General features: G+C 42.7%; 1 protein-coding gene across 1 annotated transcript in view; it reads left to right on the top strand.

The window, feature by feature from the left end:
• Nucleotides 1–19,933, top strand: part of OCA2 (OCA2 melanosomal transmembrane protein) — a 483,235-nt gene that overhangs the window by 172,822 nt on the left and 290,480 nt on the right. The window contains exon 3 of the mRNA XM_040425133.1: nucleotides 14,144–14,236. Within this exon, the coding sequence (XP_040281067.1) occupies nucleotides 14,144–14,236 (93 nt within the window). The remainder of the gene's footprint in view (nucleotides 1–14,143; nucleotides 14,237–19,933) is intronic.

Genomic DNA, 19,933 nt, shown 5'->3' with positions numbered 1-19,933 from the left:
ACCTATTACTTACATCAGTGACTCTAAACAAATAATGACATGAATGAGAAAGCATACTGACCACAATCTCTACCACGGCACTGACAGTCTGTGCCCCGACGCGCGTTTCCCCTTGAAAAAGCTGACGGCGAAACGCGCGTCGGGGCACAGACTGTCAGTGCCGTGGTAGAGATTGTGGTCAGTATGCTTTCTCATTCATGTCATTATTTGTTTAGAGTCACTGATGTAAGTAATAGGTCCTTTTAGTTTATGGTCCAATATTTACCGTTTGCTATATAGTATAGACAAGACCTAACTTGGTGTTTGGCACTGACCAATCTCTTGGCTGTAAAGTTTTTTAGCACTTGCACTTTACGCATTATCATTGTAACTACCACATATCTGCGGTCTGTATGGCATTTTAAGTGTTCTTAAATGTCTGTGTGGCCAGTGGTCACAACTCTAATTTTGTACCAATAAAAAGATCTGTGATTTTGTATAAAACTTTGTTGCTTGAGTTGTGATTTGATACTTATAGATCCATATATCTTTTATTGGTTTTAAAAAAGAAAATGGCCCAGTCCTGAAGAGGTTAAATACTTTTAACTTGTTTTTGTTGACGTTTTGAGGCTTTGGAGCAAATTACTGATTTCCTTATAATTATGATGGCATTACAATGACTGTATTTTTCAGAATATGATGCACCCCCAAAAATAGGGGAAAGTGTCAGTGTGTCTTTATAGTCCAAATGCTAATGACCGTTTCCATTATGGAAGTGGTCATTAGCATACAGGAGGCATGGGGAGGTGAGGGCAACACTACACTGGCTGTACTTGCCTTTCCTGGTATTCTTTCGGGTCCCACTGTGTCCTGACCGCGAACAGCATCAGAATGCAGTGCACATACAGTAGGCGCACACTATGACCTGACACTGTGCGCCATCAGATCACAGTACACAGTGGGACCTGGAAGAAGTGATGGGGCGGTTTGTCCTGGTTCTGTGGCACTGGCCAGAGCAAGTGAGGTAAGTTTATTTAATAATTTTTTTTGTAACGTCTGACGGGGTCCGATCTGAGGCTGGGAGGTGTGTTCTGGGCCTGATAATGTACAAGTCTGATGGGGGCTGATCTGAGGCTGGTGGGGGTCTGTGCTAACTGATGTCTCTGCTGATTGATGCTTGGGGGACCCATCTGAGGTTAAATGGGGCTGGGGGTGCGATCAGAGGCTGATGGGGTCTGATGTGTGCTGGGGATTTCCAATCTGAGGCTGTTTGGGGCTGGGGGGGTCAGATCTGAGGCTTATTGGGTGTCTAATCAGAGGCTATTAGAGGGTCTGATATGGGCTGGTGAAGGCTGGGTGAGTCTGATTAGAGGGTGATAGAGGCTGAGGGGTCTGATGGGAGGCTGATGGAAGTCAGAGGGGGGGGTCTGATGTGAGGCTGATTGAGGTTGGGGGTGTAATTTTTGATATCTGATCTGAGGTCTGATGAAGAATAGGAGTTTGATTTGGGGGGGGGGGGGGTGCTCTGAAGTCTGGAAAATATTTTTTCTTATTTTCCTCTTCCAAATCCTAGGTGCATCTTACAGTCTGAAAAATATGGTACTATTATAACTTTAGGGTCCATTGTAGAAACAATCTTGTATTTTCTTGTCTATTTTTTAACCTTTTGTGAATGGTGTGATTGTTAAAATACCAGATTTATACATGAATTACAAAGTATGCCTATATGTTACTATTCTCCCTAAACAACATTAATTTCAACTTTCATGAATGATTTCATAATTTAGAAATAAAATGGAATTCTCATCTAGGAGGCAAATTAATTCCAACATTAAACTTTGTTAATTGGAAACCTTTAGTCTCTACTTGTTTTCAAATGTATGTAATTGTTCCTCCTTGCATAGAGTTGTAATTGCAAAACAGCAAGGGCAGAAAGAAGTACGTTTTCTTCGGAGATGCAACCAAATAGTTGATTGCCTTCAATAAATAAAATGTTTTAATCTGTTACTAAATATGTTGAATGGGGAATATATGGTAAGTGACACAGCTGAGAACTGCAAAATGTACTGTACATAGGCTATTTGAACAGTGATATTTTTCTCCTCCAAAATACACTGCTCATAAAAATAAAGGGAATACTTAAACAACACAATGTAACTCCAAGTCAATCACACTTCTGTGAAATCAAACTGTCCACTTAGGAAGCAGCACTGAGTGACAATCAATTTCACATGCTGTTGTGCAAATGGGATAGACAACAGGTGGAAATTATAGGCAATTAGCAAGACACCCACAATAAAGGAGTGGCTCTGCAGGTGGTTACCACAGACCACTTCTCAGTTCCTATGCTTCCTGGCTGATGTTTTAGTCACTTTTGAATGCTGGCGGTGCTTTCACTCTAGTGGTAGCATGAGACTGAGTCTGATATACCTTTCTGGGGTTAAAAAAACCCACACAAGTGGCTCAGGTAGTGCAGCTTATCCAGGATGGCACATCAATGCGAGCTGTGGCAAGAAGGTTTGCTGTGTCTGTCAGCGTAGTGTCCAGAGCATGGAGGCTCTACCAGGAGACAGGCCAGTACATCAGGAGACGTGGAGGAGGCCGTAGGAGGGCAACAACCCAGCAGCAGGACCGCTACAGCCGCCTTTGTGCAAGGAGGAACAGGAGGAGCACTGCCAGAGCCCTGCAAAATGACCTCCAGCAGGCCACAAATGTGCATGTGTCTGCTCAAACGGTCAGAAACAGACTCCATGAGGGTGATATGAGGGCCCGACGTCCACAGGTGGGGGTTGTGCTTACAGCCCAACACCGTGCAGGACGTTTGGCATTTGCCAGAGAACACCAAGATTGGCAAATTCGCCTCTAGCGCCCTGTGCTCTTCACAGATGAAAGCAGGTTCACACTGAGCACATGTGACAGAGTCTTGAGACGCCGTGGAGAACGTTCTGCTGCCTGCAACATCCTCCAGCATGACCGGTTTGGCATTGGGTCAGTAATGATGTGGGGTGGCATTTCTTTGGAGGGCCGCAAAGCCCTCCATATGCTCGCCAGAGGTAGCCTGACTGCCATTAGGTACCGAGATGAGATCCTCAGACCCCTTGTGAGACCATATGCTGGTGCGGTTGGCCCTGGGTTCCTCCTAATGCAAGACAATGCTAGACCTCATGTGGCTGGAGTGTGTCAGCAGTTCCTGCAAGACGAAGGCATTGATGCTATGGACTGGCCTGCCCGTTCCCCAGACCTGAATCCAATTGAGCACATCTGGGACATCATGTCTCGCTCTATCCACCAACGTCACGTTGCACCACACACTGTCCAGGAGTTGGCAGATGCTTTAGTCCAGGTCTGGGAGGAGATCCCTCAGGAGACCGTCCGCCACCTCATCAGGAGCATGCACAGGTGTTGTAGGGAGGTCATACAGGCACGTGGAGGCCACACACACTACTGAGCCTCATTTTGACTTGTTTTAAGGACGTTACAATAAAGTGTTTTTCCACTTTAATTTTGAGTGTGACTCCAAATCCAGACCTCCATGGGTTGAAAAATTTGATTTCCATTTTTAATTTTTGTGATTTTGTTGTCGGCACATTCAACTATGTAAAGAACAAAGTATTTCAGAAGAATATTTAATTAACTCAGATTTAGGATGTTATTTTTGTGTTCCCTTTATTTTTTTGAGCAGTGTATTACAGTATGGGAACAAATCTTTTTAGTAAAATTCCCCATTGTGCAAAGTTACATAACCATGATTTAGTATTTCTATAAATGGTTATTGTAACACACCGCCATTGGCAGATGCTCTGAAAATGAATGGGAGTCATTTACATAAAATTGACAGATGAGGCAAATTATCAGAAATGGTTCAACAAGCTGTTCTGTTTTGTACAGTCCATTAGTAAATTCTTATGCAGAGAAAAATGTCATGGAATAGCACTCTATAGGAATAGATACTAAATGTGTTGTTAATAAAGACGCCGAACCCGCACTGACTCTGATAGAATAGAATAAATGTACATAAAACACAACCAGTACTTGCCGTCTGTAATGTGAAGTGGATTGCGGAGAATTCTTAATTGATATATAAATAAAAATTATTTATCTATAGTTCACACCAGGGGCGTTGCTAGAGTCTGAAGAGATCCGGGGCACGAGCCCATGTGAAGCCATGCCCCCACCCCATGAAGCCACGCCCTCATCACCACGGGGGGGGGGGGGGCCTTCACAGTAGTTAGCCCCTTTCAGCAGTCCCCCCTTCAGTGAATGTGGGGCTGCTGAATTGGGTTAATAACTACAGTGAAGGGCCTAGCTGTCTGGGCAACCCCACAGATCATCCCTAACAGTGTCATCCACAGATCATCCATAACGGTGTCATCCACAGATCATCCATAACGGTGTCATCCACAGATCCCCCTCCCCGCCGCCTCCTAGCTTATTTATTCACTTAACTTGCCTTGCAGAGAAGCGCCTTATTGGTTTCATACTCTAAACCAACAGACAGCAATAGCTTTATTTCACTGGACATTTGCCATTTACCTATATGGCTTACAAATATCCCCCGGAGCCAATACATTAGACTGAGGAGAAACTGTACAACAGTGGAACAATTTGAAAAGGAGGCAAGCAATCTTCATATGAAATTTGAAGAAAAAGGATATAAAATAAATTAATTAGAAAAAATAAAACAAGGAATAAAGCAAGTTGAGAGAAATACCCTTTTACAGAAGGTTAGAAAGATAAAGAAGAGGAGGAAATAGACTTCAAAGTCCCCATAATCACCCAACATAATAACGAAAAAAATATTGTAAAACGCCATTGGGACATTTTGAAGCAAGACAAGATCATAGGGGAAAAATTATCCCAACACCCTAGTTTCATTTTTAGGAAAGCAAAAAACATGGGTAATCTCATTGCTCCCTCTGTTAAAATAAAGACAATTATGTGTGGAAACCAATGTAGCCAAGAAACGAAAGGTTTATATTTTTTTTTCCCCTGCAAAATGTGCAAGATTTGCCAGCTTTTGAAAGGTAGCAAGCCCATTATTAAGCTCTATACTGGACAGAAAACCTATAAAATTAAGAGCCACCTCACATGTCATTCAAGTGGGGTTATTTATTATATTAAATGCCCTTGTAAAAAATTATATATGGGAAGAACGAAAGGACCCTTAAAAATCACATACAGTGAACACAAGGAATATAAATAAAAAATTTGGTCACCCACTGGAGGGTTTTTTGGGGGCATTGAACAAATAAAACTGGATCCAAGAGGGGGGGGGGGGGGGGGATTACATTAAACTTATGTCCAGAGATTAGAGCAAATGGATTTACAACCTAAACAGTCTCGCACCTGGGGGGCTGAATCAGGAAATAGAGCTATTTGCTTTTTTGTAAATAGAGAAGTATATACACTCGCCTAAAGAATTATTAGGAACACCTGTTCTTTTTCTCATTAATGCAATTATCTAGTCAACCAATCACATGGCAGTTGCTTCAATGCATTTAGGGGTGTGGTCCTGGTCAAGACAATCTCCTGAACTCCAAACTGAATATCAGAATGGGACAGAAAGGTGATTTAAGCAATTTTGAGCGTGGCATGGTTGTTTGTGCCAGACGGGCCGGTCTGAGTATTTCACAATCTGCTCAGTTACTGGGATTTTCACACACAACCATTTCTAGGGTTTACAAAGAATGGTGTGAAAAGGGAAAAACATCCAGTATGCGGCAGTCCTGTGGGCAAAAATGCCTTGTGGATGCTAGAGGTCAGAGGAGAATGGGCCGACTGATTCAAGCTAATAGAAGAGCAATGTTGACTGAAATAACCACTCGTTACAACCGAGGTATGCAGCAAAGCATTTGTGAAGCCACAACACGCACAACCTTGAGGCGGATGGGCTACAACAGCAGAAGACCCCACCGGGTACCACTCATCTCCACTACAAATAGGAAAAAGAGGCTACAATTTGCACGAGCTCACCAAAATTGGACTGTTGAAGACTGGAAAAATGTTGCCTGGTCTGATGAGTCTCAATTTCTGTTGAGACATTCAAATGGTAGAGTCCGAATTTGGCGTAAACAAAATGAGAACATGTATCCATCCTCTGATGGCTACTTCCGGCAGGATAATGCACCATGTCACAAAGCTCGAATCATTTCAAATTGGTTTCTTGAACATGACAATGAGTTCACTGTACTAAAATGGCCCCCACAGTCACCAGATCTCAACCCAATAGAGCATCTTTGGGATGTGGTGGAACGGGAGCTTTGTGCCTTGGATGTGCATCCCTCAAATCTCCATCAACTGCAAGATGCTATCCTATCCATATGGGCCAACCTTTCTAAAGAATGCTATCAGCACCTTGTTGAATCAATGCCACGTAGAATTAAGGCAGTTCTGAAGGCAAAAGGGGGTCTAACACCGTATTAGTATGGTGGTCCTAATAATTCTTTAGGTGAGTGTATATATTTTACTACCACACAGGAAGGGATATTTTAGACCTAAGGTGAGAGAAAGAGAGCTTATCAGTCTCCCTTTTGAATGGACTGGTTACCATGAAGTTGGATGCCTATAAAACCTCAGGTAGTAAGAACCACACACCTCCCTGATGAAGGAATCAGAGTATTCCGAAACGCGTTGAAAGAAGTGTGTACTCAGGAGGCATCCGTAGACGTAGATGTTACACTGAAGGTTCGTTCTCCTGGAAAACCACAGCATGGCTTCCTCTTGTGCGCACGAAGGAGGCAGCTGAAGACAGCGCTATATCTCAAAACGAGAGTGAAAGTGAAAGTAACTTGGACGCAATCCACTTGACATCACTGACGGCAAGTACTGGTTGCGTTTTATGTACATTTGTTCTATTCTGTCAGTCAGCATGGGTTCGGCGTCTTTTCATTATTAGCCTTTAGCAAAACTAAGGGTATTGGCAGTTAACCCTCACAAACCCATCAGCGATGGAACTTGCCATTTTGGGAGAAGTGTTTACGATGGCAGCGCTAGTGTGTGTGTGTGTATGTGTGTGTAATATATAAATATATATATATATATATATATCTCTTTAGATACTAAATATGTCTAATATGGAAATGATGGGCAATGGAAGACTCGGTAAATTACACTGCTTCTCAAAAGGCTTGCACTTAAGCATGCGTCACACACATATTGCAGTCTACGAAGTAACGATCTAAAGAGCACAGTGTATTCTGCAAGCCTATATATTTTTAGCTTTCCACCACTTAACTAAAATTGGAACTACAGTGTATAGGCCATGTCCTCTCCAAGAATATGCTGCTTGTGCTGTATTGCCACATGGGTTTGAAAGCGGTTTCCGATATGGAACTCTTCCTGAAATGTCAGTTTTCTTTTTTTTTTTTTTATCTTGCTTTTCACTGAACCTTACCACATGTATCACTCTTTGATCTGCTCATCACTCATTTTAATTGTCAGTCTGCATTATAAAGATTACACTAAAGTAAGATTGTAAAATTTAAAAATGTCAATCTGTTTCTATAATTTTTTTTGTAAATATTTACATTGCTACTTTATGGTATTTGGCAATTGTCCCATCTGCCCTAAATTACTTAATCAAATACCATATTTTGTACATTAATTTTACTGTAGTTGGTTTAGTCATTTTCTTATTAAAATGCTTCAAATGATATTAGAATATCATTCTGTCAGGTAGTATATTAAAATATCTGAGGACAGTTTCTTAGTTTGAGTATGTTGGGATTCTAGGTTCAAATCTAACGGAGATTAACATCTGCATGAAGTTTGTATGTTCTCCCTGTGTTTGTGTGGGTTTTCGCTGGGTACTCCTGTTTCCTTCCATACTCCAAAGACATACTAATAGGGAATTTAGATGTGAGCCCCATTGGGGACAGCATTATGACCATGAGTATTAACAAGGCCCTTGAGCTGCTAAATAATACAACCAGGGTTTTGGTTAAGGCCAACCCTTCCCTATTTTTAGGATGGTGAAGGATTTCTCATTTCAGCCAAGGTTTTAGCCTTTAGAAATGACAAGGAATAATTCAATTTAAGTCCTTTCTGAAGATAATTTTAACTCTCTGCAGCTACAAGAATAATTTTCTCTAGGACACAGCTGTTTCTACCAACATATTCAGCCGAGAAATACACTTGATACTCAAAAGAAAGTCCCTTAAGATAACTGTCTCTGAAGTATCTGCTACACGAACTTCAGAATTCATTTCTACCATATATGGAGCGCTTTTTTTTTTGGAGAAACATCCTTTGATAAGGATGCATAAATAAGAGAAAGACCTAAGGAATATTTCAGAAGATCAGTGGTCCAATATGCAAAATAATTTCCTACTTTATCCTGTGGTACATAGACTTTCACAATCCTATATTCTTCAAAGGGTATATAAAACTCCTGTTCTTCTACATCGTATAAGATGTAGACTAGATGCTAAGTGTTCTCAATGAGAAATGGCATATCTTCTCCACCTGCTCTGGGGTTGTAATTATCTTTCTACTTTCTACTTCTTGGGACAAAGGTTATTAATGTAGTATATTCGGTTAATTTCCAGCAAGATCCTGAAGTTTGTGTTTTGGGACTGGTAGTAGATTTACTGTTAGACACGCATCATAAAATACTGTAGCTGTTAGTAGACTATGAAGTTCATAGATGAACTAAAATACCTTGTTAACGTTTGAGAGCATAATATATAAAAAGAGGCTTGTGTTAAATTTAAAAAATTGCGGGCTCCATAATTAAATACCCCTGGTATGGCTGCTAACAGGCTGATATGAAATAGAATTAATCAATGCACTTGGTAATAATATCTAAAAATGATTAATTTCTCATTTACAGATTTTTGCTACCTGGTCTGTCAGCCTAAATAGCTGTTGTGATAGAGTAGACATTAAGATTATTTATTAATATTTTTTTTTTGGTTATAGCAAACTTTATCTTTATATATTCCTTTCTATATTACAAGAGGTACGCATATTTTCTTTTAAAACTTCAGTGGAGAGGTCTGGGAGTTGGGTTATATTTGTATTTTTATGTTTTACAGTAAATCTTAAAGATTATCTCATTAAAAAAATCTTTCAAGTACAGATCCTTATTTTGAATGTTTTCTACTGTCTCCAATTAACCCAATGTCTGCATATAAAGTTGTACCAAAATACATTGTCAAGACTGCCGTGCATGCGCCTCAGTCCTTTCCATTATGTTAGCGCATCATAACAGTCCAGACTGTGTATTTCAGTGCAGTTATAAAAGCTAACAGCGAGGGACCGGGGGCAATAGGAAAATAACAAAATACTGCAAATGTAGTACTGCAAATAATGGTGCAGGTTTTCGGTGGCACATTTCTGTAGTGCAGAGGTCCCACTACATTTTTTGTAGAAGAGTAAAAAATACTCCCCTTAGCATGTTTGAGGAGTATTTCTGGCCAAGGAAGAGTACAAAAGTTGCAGTAATTCATATATGTAATACGTATGCCTACATAACGTTAAGAGTATGCTATTTATGCAGGGAACCATTACAAGCTCACTAGGAGGTGCTGGCAAACTTTCCTGCCACTTGGAGATTTGCCAAATTATCAGTGAATCTGGGAGGCCTTCACTGTTTCAGGCAACCTCTCGGACATGGCAGGAGAGTCTGCACGCATGATATTACCCACGTATTTCTGTGGGTTTCCTCCGGATACTCCAGTTCCCCCACACACACACAAAAAAAAATTGAGAACCCAGCGCTGAGGAATATATAAGCGCTATATAAATAAAATGCTAAATCAATGGGGTTCAATCATTGGTACCCTACAAATGATGATGAAGCAGGCCACTGCGCTCTGAGGGGTTCAGTATTAGACAAAATGCGCAGAGTGGCAAAACTTTGAAGGATTCGCAGCGCTGCACCACAGCCCCGTTTTCTTGTGACTTGTCAGGGTTTTACCAGTCAAACCCCCACAGTTAACAAGATACTATAATTAAGCTCTAGTGATACACAATCTGTTTGAAGGCCCCCTTTAAGTTGCCTCACTAGAACAGGCAAATATGTCCAATGTGCACACAAAATGGCCTGCAAACTCCCTATATAACATTGCATGTGGTCATAATAAGGATGAGTGACAGCTCAGCTCACTCACTTGTATCTGGAGTCATCTCTTAACTTCCAATATAAATCAGCTGAGAACATGCAGGTGATTACAGGCAGAGAACATACCAGAGGTTTATGTACTTGTACATGGGGACCGGCCGCAGCACAGCTTGCAGGAAGTCGCTACGTGTGTAGCCTGGAAATACGTGCTAAACATCCCAACTCCCGCCACACTGCTCCCTCTGCTGGCCACATACAGGAAGTTCTCTGCCACAGCCTACATAGCACGAAGTGCGCTGATCATGTGCAGTGAAAACTTATGCATATTAATATGAATCAGTCTTTTTTCAAAGAGTAAAAGAGCCTGTGCAGGCGTCTGACTCTTGTACAGGTGTTATTGCGACCTCTATAAGGGTGCATATTATCATACTATTCTGATATCACTGTGAGCCTTATTACTGTTCTGTGACATTATTGTGAAGATTATGTCTGTGCTGTAACTTCACTATGCACATTATACCACTATTGTGACATCACTGTGTGCATTATATCTGTGTATTGGTGAAACCAACATAATCCTAAGCATCTCATGTTGTGAACCTGCCACTGAAACTGGTCATGGTGGAGTGGGGCCCCATGGATACTTGCTACAACCTTGTGTAGAGGATATCAGAAATATTACCATTGAGCCCTCACTTCCACTTGCTGGAATTATGAGATTGTAACATCAAGAAGCAGGTTTAAGACTCTGTTTATAATACGTTTGTGGTATCAGCAGAAACACTGGGAAAATTTTCAAATTTATATGTTGATGTGCCTGTGTTTTCTCTTGTGAGAGATTTCCACAGATTTTACACTGATCATAAAACTAAGCAGAATAGATTGCTCTTTTCAGTGCAATTGGGGTTTCTCTCTGTGGCAGATTTGTGCAACTGTAGGCATTCAGCTATAAGTCTGTCTTTACTTTCATAGGGATAGTTTCTAGTGGTCCTAATTAGACATGAGCGAATCAAAGTTGACGAAGTGGAATTCGATCCAAATTTCAGGAAAAATTCAATTCAGACCGAATCAGAATCTCCTCACGATAAGTGGTAACGAATCAAATATTTTCCTAAAATGCCTGCTGCACGTGTTAGCAAGGAATTCTGGGAACGAGGGATCACCCACAATGCCATGCATGCAGCCAATCAACAGCCAGCCCTTTGATGTCACAGCCCTATAAATAGCCTCAGCCATCTTGGATTCAGCCATTTTCCAGTCTACTTAGTGCAGGGAGAGACGTCAGAAGGCACTAGGGACAGTGCTAGGAAAGACTTCAAAACTTTTATTTTGCTGCATAGAAGTTCAGGGAAAGGATAGGGAGGAATCATTCCACAGTATTGAAGCAGAACAGGGTTCAGTAGGGGAGTTCACAGCCTGAGTAATAGGAACAACATAGGCTGATATGCGACGTTTCCACCCGTTGGAATTCCACCCTCCATATGTTGGACAGACTATACGAACAGAGGCCATAAACCATTTCTTTATGATCCAAGTGGACAGGAGTACTCCCCTGTGTAACTTCAATGTCAGCCAGTGGCAGCTCATTCGTGACACCTGCTGTTTGCTCAAGCCCATTGAGGAGGCCATGTTATTTGTCAGTCGTCAGGACTACGGAATGAACGTCATTCCACTGCTTCATATCCTGGAATGCTGGTAAATCTGGCTGGTCAGAAGACTGGAGACGTGGTGCCTAGATCCCACGGCCACATGAACTCTGTGGGGGCTGAACTGGAGAAGGAGGATATTGGAGCACAAGCAATGTGTAGCAAAATGGGTGGTTTTTATGCACAGGTGACAGGAGAGGAGGAGCGGGAGCAGCCAGAGGAGCTACAGAGCGATGAGGAAGACTAGGCAGAGGACCCAGACAGACCGTGGCAGTATGCAGTGGAGATGGATGCAGGGAGTCCCTCCGAGTCACTTGCACAAATGGCCCTATGCGTGCTCACTTCCGTAGTAACAGCCGAATTGTCACCATTCAGCAGAGGGATGATTTTTGGCTCTCCACCTTGTTGGACCCTTGCTACTGGTCCAGAATGGGGGGCCTTTTTTACACCCGTTGAGAGGGAGGACAAACTGAACTACTGTAGAGACATCCTATGTAGTCAGTTGGCTGCTTCCTATCTGTGCCATCGTCCATCCTCTCGCTGGTTTGACCGGGGGGTCCCTCTGCGCTCACATTCCTCTGCCATGGCTGCTGTGGCAGGGTGGGGGGGGGGGTAGTAGCAGTTCCAGCTCCATCAGCAGTAATTTGAGTCGAGTCACTAATAAGCAGCTTTCTTCACCCGCCTAGTGAAGAAACTACTCACCAGTAGCAGCAGCTAGACCTGGAGCAGGACCTGAACCAGTAGGTGGTGGCATACTTGGACAGCACCCTGCCACCCTACATTGAAGATCTGCTGGACTATTGGGCAGCCACACTCTATTTGTGGATGCAACTGGCTGAGTTTGCCCTGGAAAAGCTGTCCTGCCAGTAGTGTGGCATCAGAGCAGGTGTTTAGTGCGGCGGGGGCTATAGTTTACCCCAAAAAGAACTTTCCTGTCCACCCAAAATGTTTCTTCTGGCTACCTCCCTCAGCTACTATTCTGATGCTGCCACCTGCCTGATGCCACACATCTGATGCTAAGTTCTCCTTCTTTCACCCACCATCTTCAGCTGGCTCTTGTATTGCCACCCACCACCCCACTGTCAACGGGTCACTCTGTGGTCTCCTCCTGATGCTGCTGCCACCTCAACACTAAGGTCTCCTGATGCTGCTGCTGCCACCTCCACACTGTCATTGTGCCACCCTGTGGCCTCCCCCTGATGCTGCTGCAGCCACATCTACCTTGTCATTGTGCCACTCTGTGGCATCCTCATACTACTTCCACCTCGCCATTATGTCATAGGGCCACTCTGTGGACTTCTCATGCTGTTCCCACCCTCCCCTCTTCATGACGGCCACCATTTTGCCTTTCGGCTTGGCTACCATAATTTATTTGACTCTTCTGATCTGTCAGAAGGAAAGGAAAATGAGACTCACAACGGATAGTTTCTATGTAACCGCTGTAAGGCCTGCATGACATGGTCTCTATTTTGCATCAGAATTGGCTTATGATTTAATAGCCAAAAACAGGAGTGGGTACAAAAACAAGACATGGAAATATTCCATTCACAAGTCATCTCTGTTTTCGATCCACTCCTGTTGTTGTTTTTTTTTTTTGTTTTTTTTGCTTTTAGCAATACTGATGGATTACTGACCAAATGCTGACTGACTGACTGAAGGCGTATGCTACACAGACCGGATCTGTTTTTTGGGGGTTATTGTTCTGACGGATCAGAGGAAGGGCAAAATTATCAGTGACATCAACACAAATTTACTACTGACACTCTCTCCACTCTGTCGGGGGGCTCTACTTGTATAAGCGTTTAATAGAACAGGTTCTGTAGACATCTATGTGGAATCAGTAAATTGGTGTAAAAGGAGTGAGCTCTTTCATTCTATAGTAGGATTTTGGGCCTCTGCACAGTTCTTTATCCCTGGCGCTAACATTGACCTGTAAGGCTGAGTTCAGTTTTGGCCATGTAACTGCCCTAATGAAGTATGCAGTGATTCTAAGAGAGATGCCTTTCATCTAAATGTCTTACTGACTCACAGTATTATTTCACTACCACAGCACACTCCCTATGCATATTACTGCAAGGCACAGTGTTTTACACCACTATAAAGGCTCTCTGCAACCATAATATAGCCTTTTTAAACAATAATAATAATAAAAAATAAAAAAATATTTTTATTTTGAAATTCGCTCATCTCTAGTTTTAATGAATCTAAACACCAAGGGTGGTGCAAATGTGTGCTTATCAGTAGTAAAGTAAACCTCTGTACTGCACAAGTGGTTTAGTCTTGATTGGTGAAAAAGTACTATAAAGTATGTGCAGGAAATGTTATTCCAAGAATAACAGTGCCCGCTATTTTACTTAGGGTAACGTTATCTATTTTCTGTATCTAGTATATGATGTATCAAGACTTTAAGGTTATTTCTATATTAAATTTTTCATATGCTTTCTTAATTTTGTAGGTATCCATTTAATCTTTTTAAACTGTACAGCCCAGTGAAAGACAGTTATACAGAGACGACGCCTTTGTTAAAAGTGCACTCAGAAAACAAAAGGTAAGTTTCAGCTATTAGATATGTATAAATGTATGGATGGAATAGCTGGGTCTTCTTCTTTTGTATATAAAACCTTTGTCTTAGGCCTCTTTCACATGTCTGTGACCAGATGGTCAGTGGTTCATCTGATGTCCGTGTGTCATACATATTCCATGGACACTGCTAGTCTGAAAATTAATTTGCTGAGCATATTCTAACAGTCCATGAAAACCACAGGCCAAACGCGGACACCGTGCATTCCACGTTTTACGGAGCAGATGTGTCTGCCCCTAATAGAACAGTCCTATCCTTGTCTGTAATTTGGACAAAGATAGGACATGTTCTATTATTATTATATATATATATATATATATATATATATATATATATATATATATATATAATTTTTTTTTTTTTTTTTGCATAGTCTTTTCTCTTCTGCAGAGGCCTCAGAGACTTATTACCTCAAAGGGAATATAGGATAGAGGTCTCCTATCCAAACCTGTATCTCCTCATAGTTATTCCACAAACTCCACACGCTGTTGTTGCAGATGTCTCTCACTACATCACCGCTGTTCACACTATAGCAGCATGTCGTAGCTCCCGGTTGACAGCAGATGTCTCCCCCCCCCCCCCCAATCAATGCTGTACACACTCATCGAGGGTTGTAGCCCAGATGTTATAAATGGCTCTACTGAGAAATGTACACCGTCTGGCAAGTCACTCCAAAGAGAGATCTCTAAATGTAATCTAGAAGGAGGTAGTGCAGACTGATGGTGTAGATGTCTCTCATCATAATCTGCCTGACAGCATGTGGAGTTTATGGAAAAAACTAGGGGATAAAGGACTGGATAGGAGACCTCTCTATCCTATATTCCTTTTGAGGTAGCAGTTAGTCTCTGAGGTCTCTGCCTTATTTTTGGATGAAACGTTATAGAGCCGGTGACACATGCGTTTTTATTGGTATAGCGTGAATGGGAGCTTTTGGACTTGCTCCTGGTGTCTCCAGGCTCTGCTTAATCTATGAAGTTAAGGCCTCTTTCACACGAGCAAGACGGATTGATTTCGGATGCATTCAGGGAAACTCGTGCCATTTTTTGCAAGCGAGTTCAGTCAGTTTTGTCTGCGGTTGCGTTCAGTTTTTTCCATGTGGGTGCAATGCATTTTGATGCGTTTTTCACGCGAGTGATAAACTGAAGGTTTACACGCAACATCTCTTAGAAACCATTCGTGAAAAACGCATTGCATCTGCACTTGCTTGCGGATGCAATGCGTTTTTCACTGAAGCCCCATTCACTTCTATGGGGCCAGGGCTGTGTGAAAAACGCAGAATATAGCAGAACGGATGCGTGGAAAAAACGCTCATGTACACAGACACATTGAAATGAATGGGTCAGGATTCAGTGCGGGTCCTATGCGTTCACGTCACGCATTGCACCTGCGCCGAAAACTAGTTCATGTGAAAGAGGCCTTAGGTGCCTAACTACATCTACATTTATATTAGACCTCTTGAATGAATGGTATTAAACTGCAGCACGAGACACAATCAGATAGATAGGGATTTAGCTGCAGTTCTCCAGTGACCGCATCTGCCAATCATACTGTTAAACAGGATTTTAGGCCTCCTGCACATGACTGTCCTTACATATTTTGGTCCACAAACTTCAGACCTGGAAAATACAGATACTTTCCATGTGTATCCCTCATATTTTTTTAATATTTTTTTTTGAATCCCCTCAGTGGAACGGCACATTCCCGCCTGCTAAACAGAATAAAATACCTGTTCTATAAATTGCCAAATGTCTACATGGATCTACAAAAAATGCGTATGACCCCATAAGAAAGCATGTCAGTGTGCTACCTGCAAAAAATACTAATAGCACACTGATGAAAAATACGGTCGTTTGCATGAGCCCTTGGTCATATTGGCCATTAAGTAATAGTCTATTGCATTTGTCTTGGTTGGTTACCTATTGGTAAGTGGTTTTGGTGCAGACATCAAATTTCAGAAGCATAAAATTCAGATTAAACAGTCCATCAAAAATAGACCTAGAATTTTTTTAATTTCTGTAGCTTTGGGAATGTGTTATCGCAGAAAGTCTCGTTAGTGAGGCTGCATTGTGGTGGAAAATGATTAAAGAGCAGAATTCATGACCAGAAAACACATTTACAAATATTGAATGGTGGAAGACTTGTAGAACAATAATTTGCTGCCTATTTTCAGAACACTTTGTCTTTTTCCTTTTATGTTTCTCGGGAAAATTGTACCTTGATTGTGTACTTAAAGCCAAGCTTTTTAGTATGTGTGTTAGGGTTCTTAACATCCTTTTTTTAGAAGTCCATCTCTATTCAGGACTTTCTGGAGCATATAATTATTAATGTAAGACATGATATGTGATTTGCTGGGAATGCTATCAAAGCCATTTATTTTGATTAATAGAATCTGACAGAAAATTCTTTGTTAGCCAGCCAAATAAATCAAAAACTGCCTCTCTTGATGAGAATTTGATGACTAATATTTTGGTGTTTGGTTCCCAAGCTACTAATTTCACTTTGTTAATCAAAAATTTCTGGCATGGGGTGTCCTTTATTTATGTTTCACAGTATGCCTTTTACAGCTTATTCTAATAACATACAATAAATTGCAAGCAAACTCGTTTTGCACATTTTGCTGAAGATGGAAACAAAGGCTGAATTTGAAGGATTTTCTGAATTTTAGTAGTATAAATGATGCTTCTTTTAATTCAGAGTGACTACCTCTGTGCTAGGAGCCTGTGGATCCTCTGAGAATTGCTTCTTTAATGCAGGGGCATATTCCCTGTTTGTCGGGGCAAGGCAAATTATTTGTACAACTAGACTATGACTAGCTGTCTGTCCGCTGCTCTCCCTTGCGGGTATGATACCCATGCTAATCGCCATACTGCTGCCTCTGTATTTCTGCTTTGTGCACCAGCCTTTGTCTCCTTATGGCCCATTGGCTGGGGAAGGATTTGGAGGCGCACAGGTGAGCTTGCTTCCAAATCCTTCCCCAACAGATGGCCGGGGGTTCCATAGTATTTGGAGGGTCTCTGAGCTTTGCTGATCATCAGTGAACCTAAAGTTGTTGATGGTCTTGTGCTATTGCAATTTACCTGTGTTTATCCTGTGTTTTTCCCCTGTATGTGCTCTAGCTTGTACCTGCCCTGCCTGTGTGTTCAAGCACCTTTTAGTTTTAGTTCTGTCTGTTTTTTAGTTTATCCTGTCTGTCTTTTCTATGTTCCTGTAAAGTCTCCAACCTCCTTACCTCGTCTGTATCTTAACCATCACCCTGCCTGCCTGTTGATCCTATTTAAACACTTATACAAGTACAGCCCCCCTTCCAGAGGGGAGAGGGTGTCAGCAGTAAGTTTGTGTTGAAGTCACTGATTATTTTGCCCTTGCTCTGATCTGTCAGAACAATAACCCCCAAACTGATCCTGTCTGTGGAACATCTGTCTTTACTCGGTCAGCATTTGGTCAGTAATCCATCAGTATTGCTAATGCCAATAAAAACAGAAGTAGATCAAAAACAGAGATGACACATGAATGGAATATTTGCAGGTCTTCTGTGTTTTTGTACCCACTCCTGCTTTTGGCTACCAAATCATAGGCCAATTCTGATGGGACCATACAGGCATTACAGCTGCTACACAGAGAGGATCCGTTGCGAGTCTCATTTTTCCTTCTGACAGATCAGAAGAAGGGTCAAATATCAGCTAAGCCAAAAAGGCAAAATAGTGGCTCAGTCATGAAGTGGGGAGGGTGGGAACAGCACGAGAAGTCCACAGAGTGGCCCTATGACATAGTAGTGCAGAGTGGCCCTATGACCTAGTAGTGAGATGGAAGCAGCATGAGGAGACCACAGAGTGGCCCAATAGCTGTGTGGAGGTGGCAGCAGCATGAGGAGGTCAGAGTGGCACAATTACGGAATGTGGAGGTGGGTGGCAATAATAGTACCCGCTGAAGATGGTGGGTGTAAGAAGGGGCACTTGGCATCAGATGTGTGGCATCAAGCGGGTGGCAGCATCATATTAGTAGCTGAGGCATGTAGCCAGAAAGTCTTTTGTCAAGGTTTGGGTGAGGCAGCATGGATGATCTAACCAGATGCATCAGACATTGGTGGGTAGAAATCCTGGCTGATCCACGCCTGATTCATTTTGACAAAGGTCAGTCTCTCCACATTTAGGGTGGACAGGCAAGTTCTTCTTGGGGTAACTATGGCCCCCGCTGCACTAAACACTCGCTCTGATGCCACACTACTGGCCGAGCAGGACAGCTTTTCCAGGGCAAACTGTCAGCTGCGGGCACAAATCCAGTTTGGCTGCCCAGTAGTGCAGCGGATCTTCAATTATGACTGGCAGGGTGCACTCAAAGTATGCCACCACCTGCTGGTTTAGGTCCTGCTCTATGTCTAGCTGCTGGCTAGTGGCTAGTAGTTTCTTCACTATGCGGGTGAAGAAAGCTGCTAATCAGCAATTCTAGACTCGGGCTGATGCTGATGGAGCTGGTACTGCTCCTGCCACCCCCTCCCTAGCAGCCTTGGCAGTGGAACGTGAGCGCATGCTGAAGTGCATGCAAAGTTTCCTGGCCATATTTAGGATGTCTTGCAGATGGGTGGAAGACTTCAGGAACCGCTTGACAACCAGATTGAACACGTGCACCATGCATGGCTCAGCCCTCCTTGACACAGCGAAACATCATGTTCTTCCCGTTGTCGGTCACCATGTTTCTGATTTTAAATTGTTGCGGAGAAACCAGGATGAAGGACACGGAGCAGTTCCTTCCCTGTGAGACTAAGTTCGCCCAGGCAAACAAGGTGCTGAACAGCGTGACACCGCCATGCCCTGCACATGTGGTATGCTGGAGGGGCACTGTGAATTGTCCCTTCAGTGGAGGCTGAGGACACAGTGGAGGATGAGGAGCCAGAGGCGGACATTGTCGCAGGACCAACGGCGTGCCAACGTGGAGGCGGAAGCCACATCACCTGGCCAAGTTGCTGGGGTGGCTGTGCAGAAACCACATTCACCCAGTGGGCCGTAAAGGACTTGTATTGTCCCTGACCGTCATTATAGCTCCATATGTCTGCACTGCCGTGCACTTTGGCAGACAGACAGGTTTAAGGACTGCAAAAGAAATGTTGTGGAGTCTCACTTACCAGAACTTGTGGTCATCCGGAATGCAACAGCCTGCCTGGAGTCCTAGATCCATCACGGCTCCTGAATGTACAGTCCAATGAATAAAGATGGAGGCAGCATGTCCGGTACAAAAAATCCCTTTATTGGAAGCCGCTTAGGTGAACAAAAAACGTGCAGAGGGTAGTTACGTTACACCATGTGTACTCTAAAAGATTCTGTTTAAAAACCATAAACCACACCCACTCTCACAACTGTGGCCAATTGCCCACTCAGTGGAATGCTCATTATATCTCAGGTGTGTACATACGTGCATATTAGCCATGTGATAATATTCGCCCACTTAGGGCATAAAATCCAGCCTACCACGTACCTTCATGGTGCACGTTTCTAGAGCGTCCTCCGGCAGTCAGTGCGCATGTCTGGGGAGGTGGGGCCATGTAATCACATGTCCGTCGTGAGTCACATGATCATAAGCAAAACCTGCCCACTAGGATCACTTGGGCGGGTTTTTTAAACAGAATCTTTTAGAGTACACATGGTGTTTTATAAAGGCTATGTATTAGCT

The sequence above is a fragment of the Bufo bufo genome, chromosome 3 (genome assembly GCF_905171765.1).
Source record: "Bufo bufo chromosome 3, aBufBuf1.1, whole genome shotgun sequence".
Taxonomy (NCBI): Eukaryota; Metazoa; Chordata; class Amphibia; order Anura; family Bufonidae; genus Bufo; species Bufo bufo.
The sequence above is the reverse complement of the archived record's forward strand: the minus strand, read 5'-3'. Positions and strand labels throughout refer to the sequence as shown.